Source organism: Diospyros lotus, chromosome 7, assembly GCF_014633365.1.
Source record: "Diospyros lotus cultivar Yz01 chromosome 7, ASM1463336v1, whole genome shotgun sequence".
Lineage (NCBI taxonomy): Eukaryota > Viridiplantae > Streptophyta > Magnoliopsida > Ericales > Ebenaceae > Diospyros > Diospyros lotus.
The window spans coordinates 7,224,892-7,246,220 of NC_068344.1; the positions used below are offsets into that span (position 1 = coordinate 7,224,892).

At 36.2% G+C, this 21,329-nt stretch overlaps 1 protein-coding gene and 1 pseudogene across 3 annotated transcripts in view; one reads left to right on the forward strand and one right to left on the reverse strand.

Moving 5' to 3' along the window:
* LOC127806913 (acyl-acyl carrier protein thioesterase ATL3, chloroplastic) overlaps positions 1-10,864 on the forward strand; it is a 46,933-nt gene extending 36,069 nt beyond the window's left edge. For all 3 annotated transcript variants that reach the window (XM_052344509.1, XM_052344508.1, XM_052344510.1), the window contains 3 exons: positions 7,900-8,009; positions 10,175-10,270; positions 10,365-10,864. In XM_052344509.1, the coding sequence (XP_052200469.1) occupies positions 7,900-8,009; positions 10,175-10,270; positions 10,365-10,484 (326 nt within the window). In that variant the 3' untranslated portion in view covers positions 10,485-10,864. The remainder of the gene's footprint in view (positions 1-7,899; positions 8,010-10,174; positions 10,271-10,364) is intronic.
* A 10,095-nt stretch (positions 10,865-20,959) lies between these two features.
* Positions 20,960-21,059, reverse strand: LOC127807058 (small nucleolar RNA R71; annotated as a pseudogene).
* Positions 21,060-21,329: the final 270 nt, after the last annotated feature.

Sequence of the window (21,329 nt, forward strand, 5' to 3'; positions counted from 1 at the left end):
CACTCTTTTATCTAGGATAACGGTAGGAATTGCCTCTTCCATTTCTTCTCTTACTACAGGGGGAAGCAAAGGAGTGGATCTCTGTGCTCCAATGGCTTTCTTGAGAAGAGATACGTGGAACTCAGGGTGAATCTATGTCTCCTCTGGCAGTTATAGTCGATAGGCTATTGTCCCTATCTTCTCCACTATGGTAAATGGCTCGTAGTACTTAGGGCTCAGTTTGGAGATGGACTGATGGGTCAGGGCCTTGAGATGCTGTTGGCTAAGCTTCAGATAAACATCCTCTCCGACTGAGAACTCCCCCTCACTCCTTTTTCTATCAGCCAATTACTTAATCCTATTTTGTGCCTTGGTTAACTCTGCCTTAACCAACCTAATAGTTTCTTGTCTCTGCTGCAAATAAGTGCCAACCGCAACCATTGTAAACTATCCCCCAATTGTTAGTAGAAGCCTTGGCTTATAGCCATAGAGAGCCTCAAATGGGATCATCCTGATCGAGCTATGGAAGCTCGAATTATACCACCATTAAGCTACTGCCAGCCACTTATGCCATCCCCTCGATTGTAGAAAACTGAAACACCTTAAGTAAGATTCTAGGTACTAATTTACCCTTTCTGATTGGCCATTAGTTTCAGGGTGATAAGCGGTAGACATCAGCAGCTTAGAGCCTAACAATTTCATCAATTCCTTCCAAAATAGGCTGGTAAATATCTTATCCTTATCTGATACTATAGACTGAGGGATTCCATGCATCTTTACCACACTATCAATGAATGTTCTTGCCACTTCTTATGCTGTGAACGGGTGGGATAAGCCAATAAAATGACTGAACTTAGAGAATTTGTCCACCACTACCATAATACAGTCTTTCCTTTCTGACCTTGGGAGCCCTTCTATAAAATCCATGGTTATATTCATCCATGCTTGGTCTGGCATAGCCAGGGGTTATAGTAGACTCGGATGAGCCACTGTTTCATGTTTGCATCTCATCACACTTCCAACACATAGTCCCATGCATATTTCTTTAGCTAATAGGTCCTCAATGATTGGGATAGGGAATTTATCTTTAATGGTAATGGCATTGAGTTATCTATAATCAATACAGAAACGACATGTACCATCTTTTTTCTTAACTAATAGGACGGGTGAAGCAAATGGATTGTGGCTAGGTCCGATTACAAATTGGTTTAACATTTCTTTGACAAGTTTTTCAATCTCGGATTTGAGTTTAGGGGGATATCTATAAGACCTAATGTTCACTGGTTCAACATTAGATAGAAGGGGCATTGTGTGGTCCAAGGATCTTTTGGGGGGAAGTGACTTAGGTTTTACAAAAAGATCTTGGTATTCAACTAATAGTACATCAAGTAGGGCCAATTCGTGTACTTGCCAAGTGGTTGTGGATGATTGGCTTCCTGGTTTAGAATCTCCTTCATCCCCTATCTCCAGCTGCTCAGTAGCTTCAATTGAGAATAGTTGTGCTACTCGGGACACCCTCTTCTTAAATAGTTGTTGCAATTTCTTCCCCTTGATTAGTTTGCACATTCCCACTTCTATATCCCCTTGCAACACCACCCTCCTTCCATCCTTCTCTAGGGTCACCTCCATCTTGTTGAAGTCAAAATTGATTGGACTCACTCCCCTCATCCAATCAACCCCGAGAACAATATGGCATCCCCCTGACTTAAGTAATCTTAAATCAGCCTGGTAATCTTCTCCTTGCATTTCTTCGCAGAATCCCAAACATACGAATTTGTTGATGACTTTACTCCCATTAGCTATTGTTATAGACGAGGGAATTGTGCTAGCCAGTGGCCACTTCATCCTCTTAGATGTTCCCTCATCCTCATCAATAAAATTGTGGGTACTCCCACTATTTATTAAGACCATGAGGGTGTTGTCTTGAACCTTTCCCTCCACTTTAATAATCTTGCTATTGGCCATTCCTTTGATTGCATGCAAAGAAATAGCCCCTTTACCTTCTTCTTCCTCTTCTTTTATCACTGCCATCTCATCCTCTTTTTCCCCTTCTAGTAGAAGCAACTACTTTTTGCACTAGTGCCTTGGGGTATATCTGTCTCCACACCTAAAACACAATCCAACACCCTCATCTGCTCAATGAGCCTGTCCCTCTGCTGCAAATTCGGATTAGGGGGTGTATTTGCCACATACCTCACCCCTGTTCCTCCCCTGAAGTTCTCCTTGCTCTGCATCCTTTCTCTAGATAATACCATTCCTAAATTAATCCCTCTACTCTGGCCCCTTTATTTCTTCATTAAGGCTTTTACTGTCAACTCCTGTAATAATGCATCCTCTGTTGCCTCTTGCACAGATCTATGCCTCATCATTTTCACCATGGATTTGAGGTCATCACTCAATCCACTAATGAAACTTGATACAAAATACTCCTTAGTCATGTAGGGATTTCTATTAAGCATGAGTGACTTCAGCTCTTCAAATTTGAGCTAATAGTCATGTACAGTCCCAATTTGCCTCAACTTATTAAACTCCTCCACAATATCCATAGTCCTTTGTTCACCAAATCTTCTGCACAAGCCCCTAGCAAACTCCTCCCAACTACAGCTATTTCTCACCCCTGACCGTCCTTGAAACCAGACATTGCCTACATCGTTCAGGTATGCTGCTGCCAAAGTAACCCTCTAGTCATCAACCACCTGATGAATGTTGAACAACTTCTCACACCTCCTGATCCACCACCGAGGCTTCATTTAATCAAACATCGGTAATTCTAACTTAGGTACTGGAAAATTCAAATGGCCAGAATTCACCAGAGCTTCTGGCCTCCTTCCCACCATATTCACCTATCACTACCGGATTAACCCACAATTTAGAGGATCCAGCTACTCTCTAACTGGTGCTAATACCCAAGAGTATTGGATCCATTCTCTCACGAGGGGGAAAGTCAGGGGATAACTTTATCGGTGCCTAATTAGCGCGAATTGTTGCATCTGGTCACGTACCATGTTGTTGTGCTCTCAATTCTCCTCCCGAATTTGGTTGCGCATCTCTCCTCGCAACTAATCTAAACATCCTCTAACTTCTTATCAATTGTGGCTCCTATAGCTTCTTCCATTGATCCTAGCCGATTCTGCATCTCCATCACCGTAGCAGTCACTTATCGCAATTACATCTCCATATGCTTTACACGCGTGCCGTCAGCCATCGCAATAAGATCACCGAAAGCCGTCGACCAGGACCTTTCTTCGATACCAATTTGTCAAATTTTCGATTTAACAAGTAGAATTCTCAATTGCTTGAGAAGAATTGATACGAGGGAAATTGGGAAATTAGGGGGAAGATTTGAAAGAATAGAGAGGGAAACTGATTTCCGAATCATTCATCATGTGGGGGTAGGCGTAGATCAGTTATATTTATATTGATCTATAGCCTAGATTGGGCACAAAAAACAGTTATCCCATCCCATTTGCCTTACAACTTGCCATAGGACATGCTGGAGCATTCCTCTAGCTATGCCAATACACGTGACTTATTTAACAAGGCCTAACAGCCTATGACATGAGGCTCAACAGCCTACTAACGTGACAACATGGTTTATTTGAAGGTGAAAAGGTTTCAGCAACAGGTGTTCTCAATGACCCCTGCTGCCAAACTCAGCCCAAAGTATTACGATCCTTTCCCCATAGTGGGCAAGGTGGGGAAGGTAGCTGATAAGTGTTTTTATACAATTAGATTAGGCCAATGAACTTAGAATTTATTCTATTAATGAGCACGGTTTCTATTTTAATTTGTTCAATATTTGGACATGTAGGTGTGAAGCATGTGTTGAAGACATTTGGAGCAAAAAGTGATAATGTTGTCGCATTTTTTGGAGCTAAACTGGGCATTAAAGGCAAGGTCAAAGGTCCACTCGGGGTCGAGGGTGATGAGGTCGCAAAGCATCAGAAGGAGGACCTCATTGGTGAAGTGTTGGAAATCAAGGAGAAATGGCTCACGATGTTGTCGAGCAAAGCATTGCGTGGTAAGGTCGTGGTAAGAATTCATTTATGTGGCTCACAGTGTTATCACGCAAAGCATACCGTGGTAAGGTAGTGGTTGTTTAAACTTTCTGTGGCTCGCGGCCTTATCGCGGAAAGCATTATGCGGTAAGGCTGTGGTTGGAAAAGTATTATGTGGCTCACAGCCCTGCCGTGGCAATCATTCTGTGGTAAGGTAGCAGTAAGGCACAGAACATCACGAAAAGGCCGTTTTAAGTCCGTTTCCTTTCAAATCAAGTGGAGATGGGCTCTCTCAAGGGGCATGACTTTGAAGACCTAGAAACCACTATAAAAAGACTGGTTTTTGGAGGATTGGGGAGTTTTTTGAGAAGAGGATCCGACGGAAGATTGAAGGGGTGAAAGAAGGCAACTTGAAGACTATACTTTTTGTTGTATTTTTCTTTTTCTTTCTCAATCTCTGTTATGGATTTCGACTCTTTTCTTTTTCTTTTAATTGTAAGAATGCATTGCTAAGTGCTTATAGTTAGGGTGAATGATGAAATCTCAACTTCTAATGGTTTGATTTAAAGTTACTCATTTTGCTATTTTCTTATTCATTCGGATTGATTGTTTGTTATGTTCATAATGTCGTTTTGATGCCTAATCACCATTGAAACGTATTTGTGATTTGTATTGCTTTCAAGAGATTCAATACGGATTAGACATGGTAGCAAATAACGTCGGGTCTTATAATAGGCAGAGATATCGTTATGCCTTGTGAAATCATTTTGTGATGATCACTGTGATTGAATGCATGTTTATATGTTCGAAGGTTGACTAGAGATAGTTAATCTCATATATATACATAGAACTGAATGACCATCGAGAGAGACTTTTGGTTGTAATTAGATCATCGATTTTCAACTTAAGGTAAGGAATAACAAGATTCGAGTGATGAACAATTAAATCATAGAAGGCCGACGGTGGATTCACAAACCCTACTGCCTTAGCTTTGTGAATTTTGAATCAAAGAAATTATTTTAGTTGCATCTTTTATTAGTTAATCAGTTTTCATTACAGTTGAAGTCATTGTTAATAGCTATACCAATGTGTGTGTTAGGTTAAAGTTAAATTAATTAGAGTAAACGTCAAAAGTTAGTCCTCGTGGGTACGACACCCCTGCTTATCACTATATTACTTGTCACAATCCGTCCATTTGCGGGATAGAATAGGCGGACAATAGCATATAGCATACAAGTTGCAGTTGCAGCTATCGGAGGGAGTATTGATTCATCCAGTTTGCCATGTGTCTTTGCTAAAGAAATCAGTGGAACGTACTGACCTCACTAGTTTGCATCTTCCCCCTATTGCAGAGGACTTCACAATAAATGTGAAGCCCTTAGCAGTGCTGGAGAAGAGGGTGATCTAATGTTTTACACTTGTGTTTAGTTTTGATCCCCAAGTCATGAGTCAAGTTTATGATTTTTAACATAAATCAATTTCAAGTACCTATGTGAAAATAAAAACTGAATGATCTATAATTTTTTCTAAGTCTGGAAGATTAGTACATTATAAGGAGACATATATGAAAATGTTTTCATTTTGAAAAACTATCTCCCGGTATTTCGATAGCTAATATCCATTGGTGATAAAATGATTTTTAATGAATTTTTCAAGAAATAGAAGGTATATATTTTGGGAGTGGTAAAATTGTTATTTTTTGAATTTGTACTAAAACCAAAATTCTATTTTTGTATTGTTATGGATTTTGAATTTTTAGATATTTTTATTGAATCCAAATGGGGGGTACTTTCTTATTTACATTTATGTATTAAAGTAAATAGAAGGTAAAATATAAATTAAACAAAATGAGGACATTTACTTGGCAAAGAAATGTAAATATGTTGTGGATGGTATCATCAAGCAAAGTTAGCATCAGTAAATTTTTATCTTGGCAAACTGTCAACAGTTTGTTTCAAGATGTCAACAGTTTTATAAAACTATAGAGAGTTTAATATAAACTATTGACAGTTTCAAACCTTGCTCTCTGTATCTAAATGTCGACAGCTCCTACATAAAAAATGTCGACAGCTTATGTCGCAGACAGCTTCCAACGGCTAAATTCTCCTCAATTCAAGTCTCCAACAGCTATATTTTTTAATGGGCTCGAGATGCTCTATAAATAGAGATCCAAGGGATGAATCAACACAACCAAGAGATAATATTTCAAGCTTCCAAGTGTTTACTCTATTGTGTGCTTCATTGGTGATTTTATTTCTCTCCAAAAGGCTTTGTGCTTAAACAACAACAACAACAACATATCCAGCCTTTATCCCACTAGGCTTTGTGCTTATCTTTGTAAATTTATCTTCAAGCCTTGTTGTATTATTGAGAGAATTTGTAACTAAGAGTGATAACTCTTAGATCCTCTCTTATCTTGTACTACTTTGTAAATTTCCTAGCTTGTTGTGTTAGAGGACTTGCTTATTGAAGCAAGCGGTTGAAATACCTAGCTTAGTGCTAGAGGGCTTGCTTGGTTAAGCAAAATGTTGTATTTTCCTAACTTGTTGCTAGAGGGCCTATCCGGAGAGATAGGAGGTATTTAGTGAATTGGTTGAAAAATCCTTAGTGGGGAGCTAAGATAGTGGATTAGGCTTGGTTTAAGTCAAACCACTATATATCGTTGTATATCTTATTTGCTTGTGCTCTTTCTTTCATTTATTATTCCAAACATTTCAATAATCCTCACTTGCTTTAAGATCTCGTTTTTCATCAAAAGGATTTTCAAGTTCAATCAAAATTTTAAAAACAACCCAATTCACCCCCCTCTTGGTGTTGGTGCCATTGCTATTCAAATCTAACATGATCTACCAAAATTCTCTACTGTTAACCCAAGTTTTGGTGCAATGGACCCACCTACACCCTAATCACACAACATCGGAGTACCTGCTCGACCTCCTCAAGCAATTTCCTTGAGTTGCCCAGCTTTTGTAATTTCTTGGGGACAAGAAATGTTTTAAAGATGGGGGGTTATCATCACTTTCCTAGGGGCAGAAGAGTCATTGTATTTCTTTCCTTGTACTTGCTGTTTGTAATGCTTGTACTTAGCTGTTTTAGTGGTTGTGCTTAGCCAGATTGTACATTCCAGATAGTAGTATTGCTGGGCTATATATAGGCCACAGCTAGAGGATGGGGATTATCGTGTGAATGAAGAATCCTTTCCCTCACTTTCTATTATCTTTCTCTCTCCCTCTCTCTCTCTCTCTCACATTCTCCCTCTTTCTTGCTGTTTCTCTCCCTCCAAATTCTCTCTAGATCTTAATCCTTCCCAACTGATCCCTTGTCAGATCCAAGGATCTGGCAGGTACATTTTCTATTAGCTTTTTCTGAGACTGCTTTTTGCAAGCAGGGGCAATATTTCTCTTGTCATTTCGTAGTCTATTCTGAATTTTCTTTAAAGTCTCCTTGTAATGTGTACTGTTCCTGGAACATAGTAAAAAATGCTCTTTAGTAGTACTTGGGTAGGCTTGTATGGTTATCTGCGTATTTCAATAATTAGGCATTTAATAAAATAGGGCAATAAATTCCTTCTTTTCTTCAATAAATATTTTAACACATTTTCTTGAAATAGAATAGCCATTTTCCTTTTCTTTTCTAATTCTGTACCCAAGAATTGAGTTGAGATTGTGTTGGATCCAGAGAAACCTCATAAACAATCTATAAAGAATTGAGATTGCAATGGATCACTAGATTTAACTTTTTGGAACATGAAGTGAGATATTTGTAAATCGCTAGGGTGTAGTATTTTCTGGTAATATTTCTTGGAATATGTAATTGAAAAGATGGGGTGATAGATGAGGTGAGAGATATTGCAATGACTCATATTTCTTTGTTTCCTTTGATGCTTGATAGACTTATTGCTCATCTTTTAATATTTGAACAGGTCGTTGTGAACTTTTGGAAATGATTGGTATAAATGTTGATGCAGTTGCCCGCACTGGTGATGCTATAGCAATATCAGAGCTGTCACTTAAGTTCCTTGCACCTTTACGAGTAGGACATTCATCTCCTTATTCATGATCACTTATCCTTTTTTTAAATAAGTACCATTATGCCTTTTATTATATCTAAATTATTAATCTTTGTTTCATATTGACTAATAAAAGTATATCTCATTGAACACTTGTAACCTTTTGGCTGAAGTTCAAAAGATTAGGTGCCATATGCTAAAGTTCAGGTGTTGTCTTCATCTTTGGCATGTATTAGATACAGATACTTGTGAGACACACCAGGATAACTGAAATCCAAGTTAACTACCTATAAAGATTTAAGGAAAAATAAATAATTTGACAACCACCAAATTTACATGAAAAATTCTCCACCAATTGAGAGGTAAAAATCACAGGATACATATAACTTTTTCATGATTAATTAACACGACGAGTACACACTCCAAAAATTTGGTTGACACTTTTCACCAAGGTGGGCACAAAACATCTCTCTCAAGAATATTCTTGAAAATTGAGGAATGAAAAAAAAAAAACATATATATATGTATAAGGAGTAATAAGAATGATTGGATGGTTTTTTGCTAGTTGTTAGCTACTTAATGCAATCGTCCTCCATTATCTAAGCTGAGACTAGTTGTTTTAAGGAGTAATACCACTAGAAGTGTTGAGGAGATTATTCAAGCCACAGGCTGAAGTTTCCTTTCCATGAATGTTTGAAAAATATTGGTATGCTTCCATTTGTTATTGTTAATAGTCTCAGTCTATACACACCTCACAATATTGACATATTGATCATCTATTTCAAACTCTTCATCACACTCACCCTATTCCCCAAAATACTCTAATGGGTAACTACTTGATCAGTACTCTCAAGTGGATTACCAGACTCTTGCTCATGCTCTAGGGTTAAGGTGCTTTTGGGACGATGAGCAACTATGCAACCCTTCTTGTCACAGTTATGGCATTGGGTGGAAGGGTTATTATGGTGCGAAGTGCTAGGATAAGGATTTTTGGAAGAAAAGTTTCTATTCATAGCAATGTTATTCAGCTGATTGAAAGATTACATTATTGACACTACCAGCTCTAGGAGTAGGCTGTGGGAAGGGCTTAGATGGATGAGAGTCATGGATCTTAAAGTATCTTTCTATCTCCAATGCCTCATGACAGATAGGCTTCCTCCAAATTCTCCAGGAAGTGTAACATGATCTCTCTCTTGATGTCTAACCTCAACTCGTTAATAAACCTTTGAACTGTGAAGAAATGATCCTCATTTATTTACACTTGATGAGAAGCTCTTCAAACTGAGATAGGTAATCAATTACATTAGAGGTTGAATATCTTAGGTTTTACAATTGATCTACTCACTGACTCTTATAGAAAGTGGATAAGTACTTGTCCTTTGATTTTTGTTTCATGACTCCCATTGGGTGATGGGAGGCTCACCTAGTTGCTCAAAATTGCGTAGAACATTTTGCCAATATTTCCTGTAGTGTAAAAGCTCAATTTGGCCCATGAACTTTTCCCAATTTGTCAATTTAACCCCTGAACCTTTTTTTTTTTGCCTCAAATGCATGCTTGTATTTTGTGAATTGATCCATTTTCACCCAATGACTAACGGACGATTATTCACCGTTCTTCTATTTCGTCATCTTTTCTCTCTATCTCTCGAACCCACTAACAGGCCTGTCATTTTACCTGTGGGTTTTGCACTCATCACTGATGGGTTGCTGACAATTTTTTTTTATTACTTTTTTGTTTTTATTTTGATTTAATTAATGTTTATTTTAACTTAATTAACATTTAATTAAAATAATATAGATTAATTTAACGGAGTTAGTAATGAAAGAGGTATCTTCGCCAAAAAACTAAACCACAATGACTGGTGGAAGCATTTCCAAACCACAAGCCAATCACCCAAACCACAGGGTATGGATGCATTCTACCCTTTTCTAAATTGTCGTATCCTGTGTCCGTTTCCATATCCATATCCGTTACAGGCTTCTTAACATGAAATATTACCTAGAGAGCATGGAAGCTGTCTTACTGTAATACTCTCTTATATACTTTGTTTATTGGAAATTAGTAGTTATGTTTATCAGCACTTGAAATTTTAATTTTTCAGAACTGTTCACTGCAAGTATGGGAATTTGGTTATCATGGAATTGGATCTGATTGTTAGCGTTGCATGGTTTTCCCTGTTGCAAACAGAGTGGTGACAGGTTTGTTGTGAAGGCGAGGGTATCTGACACTTCAGCTGCTCGCATGTACTTTGAACATTTCATCTTCAAGCTACCAAATGAGGAGGTTCATTTTTATAGTATTCATAATTTTCTTTCATCAAGGCAAAAGGAAACAATCTTTCTCAAGGATTGATTATAATTTAGTTCTGGTTCTGCAGCCCATTCTTGAAGCGAAGGCCACAGCTGTGTGGCTTGACAAAAGCTATCGTCCCATCCGTATTCCAGCAGAAGTGAGATCTAAGTTTGTTCAATTCATTCGGCATGAAGAATTTAATTGAGTTTGCTGCTTGAAGATTCAGCGAAGATGCCAACGGGCTGAAGACCTGGTATAGCCAGTTTCTTTCCCACTTATCCTGGTATATCCTCAGAGGCTAACTTTTTTTTTTGTTTGGCTTTATTTTTTGTTAATTTGGGTGCCTCCCACACGAAAAAGGAAGCTTTTTCTTTTTTTGTTCTTTCAGACAAGGGGTTGGTCGAGAGAATGTTACAAAACTATTACCTTTTGGAAGTGAAAAAGCGATAATATTTGCTAGAAAACCATTAGTTAAGAGTCCCTATACTTGTGAATTTGAATTTGAGAGAACATTCTGATAGAGAATAAAGTTAATACACTCTGTAACCGTTGAGTCTACATATATTGCATCTTCTGGTTTTTGCAGACTATTGTGTTCATGAAGTTTTTGCATTTGAGAATCCTCCATTATAGTTTTAGGAAATAGATTATGGTAAGTTGACTGTAAATATGATTGTGTTTCTCTGGGATTGAGCTGAGCACAACCTGCAATGTTGTAGAGCCAAATTGATTGAACCAAATTTCTTGATGTTGTCCACATACATGCACAGGGTTTACCTTACCAATTGACTTGAATTAGTTTATGCTGCAGTACTCTTTTGTGGGCATCAATGAAAGCCCACATCCTCTGTGTCAGGCGGGTACTGGGTAAAATTAGGACACTTACAATAACTCACAAACTACATGCACTAAGCATATAAAACTTTGTACCTTAATCCACCCAAATGAGGTTTGAATCCTGATCCCAGAGCAAAGTGATAAACCTCTTTCCCATAGGCCAATCTTTGATTTCTACTCTCGACACTTTTTGGCTATGATGTATGGAAATTGTTGTTGTTAAAATCTCGATTTTACTCGTACAATTTTATGATTTTATGCTTCGGAGACTCCCAAACGATTCAAATCCTAAATAAAATTTTATTTGGGGTAAAATCTTATAAAATCTCGATTTTAGGTATACAATTTTACGATTTTACGCTTTAGAAATCCTCAAACAATTTTACGCTTCAAGTATAAATTGCAACTTAAATTTAATGGAGAATATTGGAATCATCCTCTAAAGAATTTTAAGCTATATTTTGTCTCTAAATTGCCTATATCAATATGTTAATTTTGAGTTATATTTTAGAAGTATCATCTTTGAGTTATAATAAGAAATAATCAGGTTATTAAATGATATTAATTTATTTTTTATAAAATTATGTTATTATAAACATATATTTATAAAAATTAAAAAATATTTTTAATTATTTTTAAAATCTTACGATTTTATGATTCGATTTTACGATCCGAATTTATGAACTATTTTTCAATCTCACTTAAAATCTCGATTTTAACTACTTTGATGGAAACACCTCATGTGTTGTTTTGGTATTTCTAAAACGTTTTCTCTACCAAAATACTAAAAAACATAAAAAAAAAAAAAAAAAAAAAGGTTTGTGAGCCATTTTTAGAATTTTGAAATATTTTGAGGTCATTTCGTAATATTAGAAAAATATCAAGTTTTTGTCCAAAGTTTCGTTTCTAATCATATTTGTATTATGTTTGATTATTTTTTTTAAAAATTTATTATTTATTTTTTAATTAATAAATCATGATACATGGATAATAGAATTTATGTTTATGTTTATGTTTATATTTATTTGAATGTATTATGAAATTTATGTTTATTTTTTGATTGAATAACTATTTTTTTATAAAAGGATATTTTTTTATTTTTGTATTTTTATGCATCTTCGTACCCTATTTTTTAAAAAATGTCTTTTCTCTATTTTTATTTTATATTATATTTGTTTTTTGTTTACGTGGAATCTAACTTTTTGGACCATCCCTAATTCATATTTAATTTAGATAATAGATATAAGATATTACTCACCTAATCCATATTAAATGGTATGATTTTACTCACAAAAAGACAAATTAAATGGGGGATGAGTGCTTGTTATTCAAGTTAGCTAAGTCCTTCATTTTCTCAAATTCTCCATAAAGTGGTAGAGACAACATCAAATTAATAATCCAAGAAACTATTGAACACCAACAAAATAATATCTAACTAAAACCTAAACTAATTAAACAATATTATCATTCCCACCAAATCAAAATAACAATAGAAATTTTAGAAGCAATTTTTGGTAGATTTTAGACCAGAGAGGTTTAGAGGGTGTTTGGTTTATCGGTTTGACATATAGTTTATAAGCTATTAAAAAAAAGATGGTGAAGTGTTTGGGTGCACCTCACCAGCGTTTTGCAAAAGTTGGTGGGGGAGCTTTTGCAAAACGCTGCTTATATATAAGTTGCGTTGACTGATAAATTTATCATTTTACTCTTATTATTTTTTCTAATTTCTAGTCATGCTCTATTTCTTCAACCTCTGCCTCCTGTCGCTTTGCTTCCCCAACTTTTTCAGCTATTGTCGTCGCCCCCACTGGCCTTTTCCTGTCAACCATCGCCTTCATCAGCTGCTGCCCCCATCTGCTTCAACTCCTTCTCCGTCGCCCCATTAGCAGCTACCCGCCACTGTCCCTACCCTCATCGTCGGTCGTCTGTGCCCCCATCTGCTATGCATATGTAATAATAATAATAATAATAACAATATTATTATTATTATTATTATTATTATTATTATTATTATTATTATTATTATTACATAATAATATTATATTAATATATTTTTAATAATTATATATAATTTATTAACATTTATTGGTAAAATTTTACATCATTCAATACCATATTTGTTTTAGTCTTTTTGTCAAATTTTGATAGTTCATCAGTTTTTTCAAACCAAACACATAACTATTAATTAATAATTTAAAAATATATTTATTCAAATACATTATCAACTTAAACACTATCCAACTTTTAACTTAAAAACTAAATAACTTAAAAGTTATGAGAAAAAAAAGGTAAACCAAACACCCTTTTAATTAAAAGGTATCAACCATGCCCCCACGGGCATAGTCGAGTGGCAAAGGAGCAAACTGAAAGCTTGTCTGAGAGCTCCCAGTATGGGTTTGATTCCTAGGGAAAGTAGAATGCTTTCTTCTGGGGGAGAACCTTGAGAGTGACATTAATGGTGCCAAGGTCTACCACCCTGGTCACTCGGGCATATCTCTCTTACCTCCTCAATGTAGTTCTAGGGACAAAGTGGCTGAGGACGCCAGTAATGGGGCATAATAAAAAAAAAAAAAAAAAGGTATCAACCATTCTTTAAGTTTTAAAAAAGAGTAGATCTCTCTTTTTAAGTTTAATAGATATGAATCACTTTTTCTCCTATAAATAATAAAAACTTTTTTTTATTCTCAAAATGATCTTGTTTACATTATTATTATAGAAAAATAAAAAAATTATAGATGGTAGGTAATGACATTGTTGATTACCTGATTTGAACAAAAAAAAACTTGGTTCAAAGCAAATTTAAACCCAAAACTTAGAGTTCGAAGTTATGGGTTTAAAGGAAGTTTAAACCCATATTTAATGAACTCAAAAATCTAGATTCAAATTATTTAAACCTAGATTTCTGGGTTAGAATCGAATGCTTTTTTAGGTTTTCATTTCTTCGAATTATCTAGGTTTTCTTACCTTTGAAAAAAGATAAAAGAGTTTTGTATTTTCCTGTAATCGGCCACACCACCACAAAGCCAAAAGCAGTACCAATCCAAGAAATAGAAATGAACCACACAAGGTACACACGCAAGAACACAATATATACGTGTTCGGATCCAAATAAATCCTACTCACGGTAGAGGCTCCGCCTCTAGTCAATCCACTATATGAATATGAACAAGGGATTTACATAATACATGCACAAGATCCTCACGACCATCGCAAATCAGAAACCAAAACAAACAAGGCAAAATTATACAGAGTACAATGCTCAAAACTCGAGCATCCCAAGCACTCAAACCTCACAGATCTCTCCCTCAAACCACCCAAGCGATTATGCACTTACCGGGATTCGAGATCAGAAATACCTTGCGTCTTCTTCTTCGTTCTTGGATCATCGAGCGCCTTCGAGCTCTTCGTGAGCTTCTCCGTTCTTCCCTCTCTCTCTGTGCGCGTTCTTGTTGCCCGATTAGGGCTTCCCTGTTCGTGTGTGTGCGCAAAAGAAAAGCCATCGTATTGATTTCCCCCAATCTCATCTATATATACGCAGGCCAAGGGATAGGGTTAGGATTAATGGGTTTCACAATAAGCTTGGGCTTGGGCTTGGGCTTGTTGGGCTGCAGACACCAACGGCCCAACCCAGCTTAATTATACATAACCCAAATAACTAATCCACATACAAATGAAATTAAGGCCAAATGTAATGCAAATAAAATGGAAATCAAATGCAAACATTTATTAATATATTTTGAATCACAAATCCTAACACAGAGAGAGAGAGAGAGAAACTTTGTTGTTGTGATGCCATATCCACCATTGGCACTATCATCATCATCTTGTCTTGACAATGGTGATGTCATGTCTTTATACGCCACCACTAGTTTCTAGAAGAACCCATGGCAATGGGGTTTAAATCTATCACACGGTTAACTCTTCGGGGGCAGCGTATATGGTCCTCTACACATGTTCGGGAGGTTGGATGTCATAAGGTTGTGGGTTCAAATCTGAATCCATGATAGTAGTATATTATCTGTATCTATTCGAGGGGCCAGGGCCCAGATTTTGACCCAGACTTACTCTTCCTAACCCCTTATGTAACACCCCGCTCTAACCAAGCATGGCGTTAATCTGAGATTTCGGGAATATATTTTTTTCCACTCAATCCAATACACATAAATCAATTCCAACAATTCTGTTTCGCTTTCTCAACATATCAAACTTAATAATCAATAAACTAAAACATGTAACATCACCATAAATGTGGAAGCAAGATCGAAACCTCAATGATACATAACCGTAAATTTCTTATTTATAATCAAGAAATTGTACCATTATATAATATCATATCTTCAAAACATAATACCTTGAGACTCATCTCTCAGAAGTACAAGTGAACACCTCAAACATAGTCAAAAGATATGTTAAAGATCATCTATGTAAACAACAATTACATCTCGACAACTTTTTTTTTCTTTGCGTCGTTGCTTTCACTTAGAACGTTTGAATATTCTAGGGACATAGTCCAAGTTAAATGTTGAATCAACTAAGTGAAGGTTCCAAAAATATTTTCATGAATATATGCAAGATCATGAATAAATTGACATGTCCCGACATATCCCATCCCAAGAGAATCACATATAGTGCTTAACCCATACCGCGTGGAAAGAGCGATCTCTCTAAAGGCAACATTGACACATTAGCATAATACATCACAACCCAACCCTCCACAAGAGGATCACATCAGCACTAACCCTAGAAACGCATCCCGAGTGCTATCACAAGGGTCACAGCCCAGGTTGACATCCCACATGGACAAACACATAAACATGCCAATGCCACAACACATACCATGATTCGATGCATTATATAAAACAACATTTCAATGTATACAATTTATCTCACAAAATTCAATGCACATGTATAAAATATTTTGGGATGAACCTCCCACATGAAAACAACCATCCTCAAGTTAAACCATTCATGTAACACCCCACCTACTCAGGGCGTGTTATGTCTTAGGGAATTTAGGAATTTTTTTTTTCCACACTACCTCACCCCGAAATTCCCTTAGACCTATCTAGTGCTTGACGAAATAATTTATACACTAGAGATAAATAAAATCTCATAAAGCAGAAGCTGAAATCGAACCTAATCATAACATTTCATACATAGCTAACTGAACATGGCACTTATTACAAAGTTGATACATAAGTTTCTAAAGATAATTTAAAATGTACATAATACTTGAAATATTCGTACTACAACATAACATGGCACACTTGCTCATTTCTCAACGACTCGCGTCACTACACATCTTCGACTTCCGTACCATCACTACAAGTCCCGACTGGAACGTTGAATATTCCAAGGGCAAAACCCGAATTAGATGATGAACCATCTAAGTAAGGTATAAGATGTTTTAACATGTGTGTATGCAATGTCTTACTCATCATAGGTGTCAACTACACCCTTCATGCTAGTTACCATTTTTACGGCCACTTCTTTCAAAGTCGGGGTGTATGGGGCACCCTTGGTACAGTAGCGGTGCTAGTTCGTATTTCCTATGACCACGATACATGTGATCAATAATATCAACGTGTACATATGCATTTCATAGCATATCATGTGTACAGTCTACATGATGAATACATATCAGGGCATGTCAATATGATGAAGCATTCCCAAAGATCGGGTGTAAATATAAATATTTATAACCGTACTAATCTTGCAACGATACACTTACCTTCCACAATTTAAGTTGTCTCGAAAAGCGTGTCATCCTCGAAAAACGAGCTATTTCCCAATCCTTGTGCCCCAAGGATTCCTAAAACATTAAATTTATTCCAAAATGTTAATTTATTATTTTCTCATAATTTCTACAATTTCTCTTTATTTTCTAAGTCTTATTTCATAATAAATATCTAAACTTTCATATAAACCGATTTTCTCTTTACTAATATTCTTTAAATAATATTTCTAGCCTTCTAGAATTTTCTTGAAATTTTTCAAATTAAATTCCTATTTTTTCCTTATTTCCATAATAGAAAAATTACTTAAATAAATAATTAATTTAGCATTTTCCAGAAAATTTTTCACAAAATAAGACATAAACAAAATTCTAGATTTTCTGAAAATTTTTGCAATTTTTTTTCTATTTTCTTTTTATTTTTCTTCTTTTCTTTTCTTTTCTTTTCTTTTCTATTATTTTTTTTTCCTGGCGAGCGCGTGCAGGCCACGCACCTTCTTCCTACTCACAGGCGCGTGCCGCCACGGGCCCGATCCCCTCCTGGGTCGTTTTCTCTGGCAGCCATTTTGCCACCGGAGACCCTACCGGGCTTCCAAGCTTAAAAAGAAGCTTCCATTCCCCTTATTTCCAACCTCTCGAACCCGAATACAACCTTAGAATTGAGAAAAAAATAACAAAAATACCTCGATTTTGCGTTTGAAGTCTCGGCTTCGGCAAAGTCGCGATTTTCCGACGAGGCTTGATTCTCCTTCCCCGCTGCTCCGTTGGCCACCAAACGCTCTAGAAACCTTGCCCACGATGCAAAGATTAGAACCCCACTCACCAAGCTCTCAAACGCTACCCTAAACGCTCGATCTATGGAGTAAAAAAATTCTGACAATGGGCCTCGCTCGAACTCGGCTATTTATAACCAAAACTCGACGTGTCTTGTCCCATCACGGCACCCACATGTCCTGGAAGGCCATCCTAACGGCCATTTCAGCATTAATGGCCCCCCTCTCCTCTGATAGCCGTTTGCAGGCGCGGCCAGAGCATGGCCGCGTGCCTACTCTGATTTTTTGCTGATTTTCTGCTTCTTCTTTTTTTATATATACATATATACATACATATACATATATATAATATACATATATACATACGTACAACTATATCATATACAATATACCTATATCAGTAAAAAAAATCCCAATAAATAATTTCTGGTATTTTTTTTAATCATTTTTAAACTATATATTTTATGCAATGTATTTAACTATGATTAAACTAAATAAATTTAATTATAGTACAAATAAATATATCTTACCCTATTAAACTTACTGATAACACTAAAATTCTAATAATTTCTCTAGGATCTAAATACCAAAATTGTGATTATTATTCATGATGTCTTAGGGTATTACAATTCACATGCAACAAAATTATTTGCATGAAACTAAAACAAGTTTGGGGTCGAAACACCCACAATAAACCAAGTTTCGATAGAACCAGTCACCTTGAACGAAACTCAGAACACCTCGAATCTCGTACTCAACATTGATTCTTGTGCTAGGCTTCTAACGATTCTCAAATCCGAGTCTCAATGTACCCTGGCCATCGTATATATTCAATATTTCTCCTTTCTCCATTCCTTCTCCTACTTCTCCAAATGGTGTCTCATATTTATAAGCCTTGAAACTTAGCCACCGAGTATGTTATATTATATTATAATATTTCTCAATCATTTCAAATATTTTCCAAATCTTCTAAAATATTCCAATCATTTCAAATTTTCTAAAACCTTCTTCAATCATTCCAAATCTTCTAAAATTTTCCACCATCATTGATAAGGGTCAATATTTCCTATATCCTAATGAATTATATCCCTATTTTAGCTTTATAATTATGCTTAAAATAAATAATTATTTGCATTATATATTATTACAGGATGAAGCAAGAAAGCTGTCTTCTACAATTAATTAGGGGCATAAATCGAAGACGTTGGATTACCCATTATTGTTGCTCAAAATCACGGGCCAACTATGGAGTCTAGAGGATGTTTCATGTGCACTTGGCCCAACAATCAAATAGAATCCAACATAAGACAAGCCCAAGCCCAAGCTCAAGCCCAACACAAGGAAGGCCCAAGCCCAAGCCCAAGCTCAAGCCCAACACAAAGAAGGCCCAAAGCCCAAAAACATGAAAAGCCCAAGTCCCACAAATAGGATGACATCATCGCTTACATCATGGGATATGATGACATCATCGCTTACATCATGGGATAGGATGACATCATCGCTTACATCATGGGATAAGATGACATCATTGCTTACATCATGGTTAAAATGACATCATTGCTTACATCATCAATTAGATATTTTGTATTATTAAATTATATAATTAAGTGGTTTCCATTACATCTTTTAGCCTATAAATAGAGCACTTAGGTGCACTTGTAAGAGGGGATTATTCTTGAATGAAATTTTAGTTGTTTTAATTACTCTTGTTCTCTTTTATTTTATCTTGCAAATCTTACTTCTTCTCTTTCTTATTTAAATTCTTATGTCATTTATTGTTACTTCATTATCCACCGCCTAAATGGTCGGTTAATTTCTGCCTTTAAATTCTTGCAATTTCAATTATTATCTTTCAATTATATACCGCCTATATGGTCGGTCAAAATAGTCTTTCAATTATTGTCTTTAAATTATATACCGCCTATATGGTCGGTTAAAAAAAATAGTCTTTTAAATACTGTCTTTTAATTCCCGTCATTTAAATTCCTGCCAATTTATTTTAAAAATGGAAATGAGTAGCTAAATCTAATCTTGGGTTAAGGCGAGGACAGTGTCCAATGTTCTTGAATCTCAAGATAAGCCAAACCTCGATGAATGCAAGATTTATTTGAGTTAAACTCGAGTTGAGTGTATAAATGATTTTGTGAGTTTGGATTGGGTCATCATCCTAACTTAGAACTCTCATGCCATGTATGAAAGTTGCTAGAATTGGAGATGAGATATACCCAAGCTCAGATGATCAAATCATAGTCTCTAGTATAATAAAATTTACAGTGATATCTTAACCCAGAACCATCATATCATGTATGAGGGTTGCTTAGCTAAGAATCATTCGTATCTTGAATTATAACTACGAAACGATCCTCTGTTTATTTCAGATTAATATTGCTGTTTAAATTACTATAAGAGATTTATAAGGCATTGGTTCTGAACTCGCCTCAACCCAAGACCTTTTTAATATAAAAAAAAAAAACCTTTTCACAATCAGGAAAACTTAGCTCTCTTTGGATAAATCAACCCGAATGAACCATTCTTTTGTTAAATAAACCTCCCAGTGAATCGACCCGGACTTGTCCGGAATTTATATTTGTGCTACAACTACACTCACACACTGGTGAGTTTAAACCTCCTCACCATTTCAACACTGAACATCCAAACTGATTAAGGCTATTTAAATTGTAGGGTGAGGAGTGCAGCCAAATTTTGGCGCCGTTGCCGGGGAGGTACAACAGAAGAAAAAAAATTCACTCCACGGGTAACTTTGTTCTTAATAATTTTTTTTTTCTTAACTGTTTGCATATTATTCAAATTGTATGAGACTTAGATCTGGTAGAATCTTAAGCCATCAGTTAAACCATTCTATAGATTCTTTATCAGAGACTGAAATATCACTTTTACAATCCATAATGTCTCAACAAAATGAAAACCTATCTGCTCACGGGAGTGATCATGGAGAACATGATGTTGATGAGATTAAACCTCTCAGGGATTATTTGAACCCTCCAAGGCAAACCACTCCCTCTTGCATAATCCTACCAATAAACCATCATCGATTTGTCCTTAAACCAGGTACCATACAAATGCTCCCCACATTTCATGGTATGGATTCTGAAAATCCATATACACACATGAGGGATTTTGAAGAGGTATGTGGTACCTGTGGGGATCAAAATATTCATGAGGACACTGTTAGACTAAAACTCTTCCCGTTCTCACTCAAGGATAAAGCAAAAATGTGGTTAGGGACTCTAGAGCCCAGATCAATAGGAACTTGGAGGGAGATGCAAACAAAATTTCTAAAAAAATACTTCCCAGCTAATAGAACAGCATCACTCCAAAGGCAAATGATGAATTTCGTCTGTAAACCAAATGAAACATTTGCTCAAACTTGGGAACGTTTCAAGGACCTCTTGCATTCTTGCCCACACCATGCCTTTGAACAATGGCGGGTAGTTAGTTTCTTCTTTAATGCCTTAACTCCTAATTTGAAAATGCTGGTGTCCACCATGTGTAATGGTGACTTTTATGAAAAAACTCCTGAAGAGGCTGTTGCATACTTTGACCATGTAGCTGAAAACTCTAGAAATTGGGAAGTTGGGCCATTAACCATGGGAGATTTGAGAGACCAATCCAATCCACAACCAAAGGGAAAACTCCAATTAAATGAAACTGATGACATCAGTGCTAGATTAGCTCTGTTGACAAA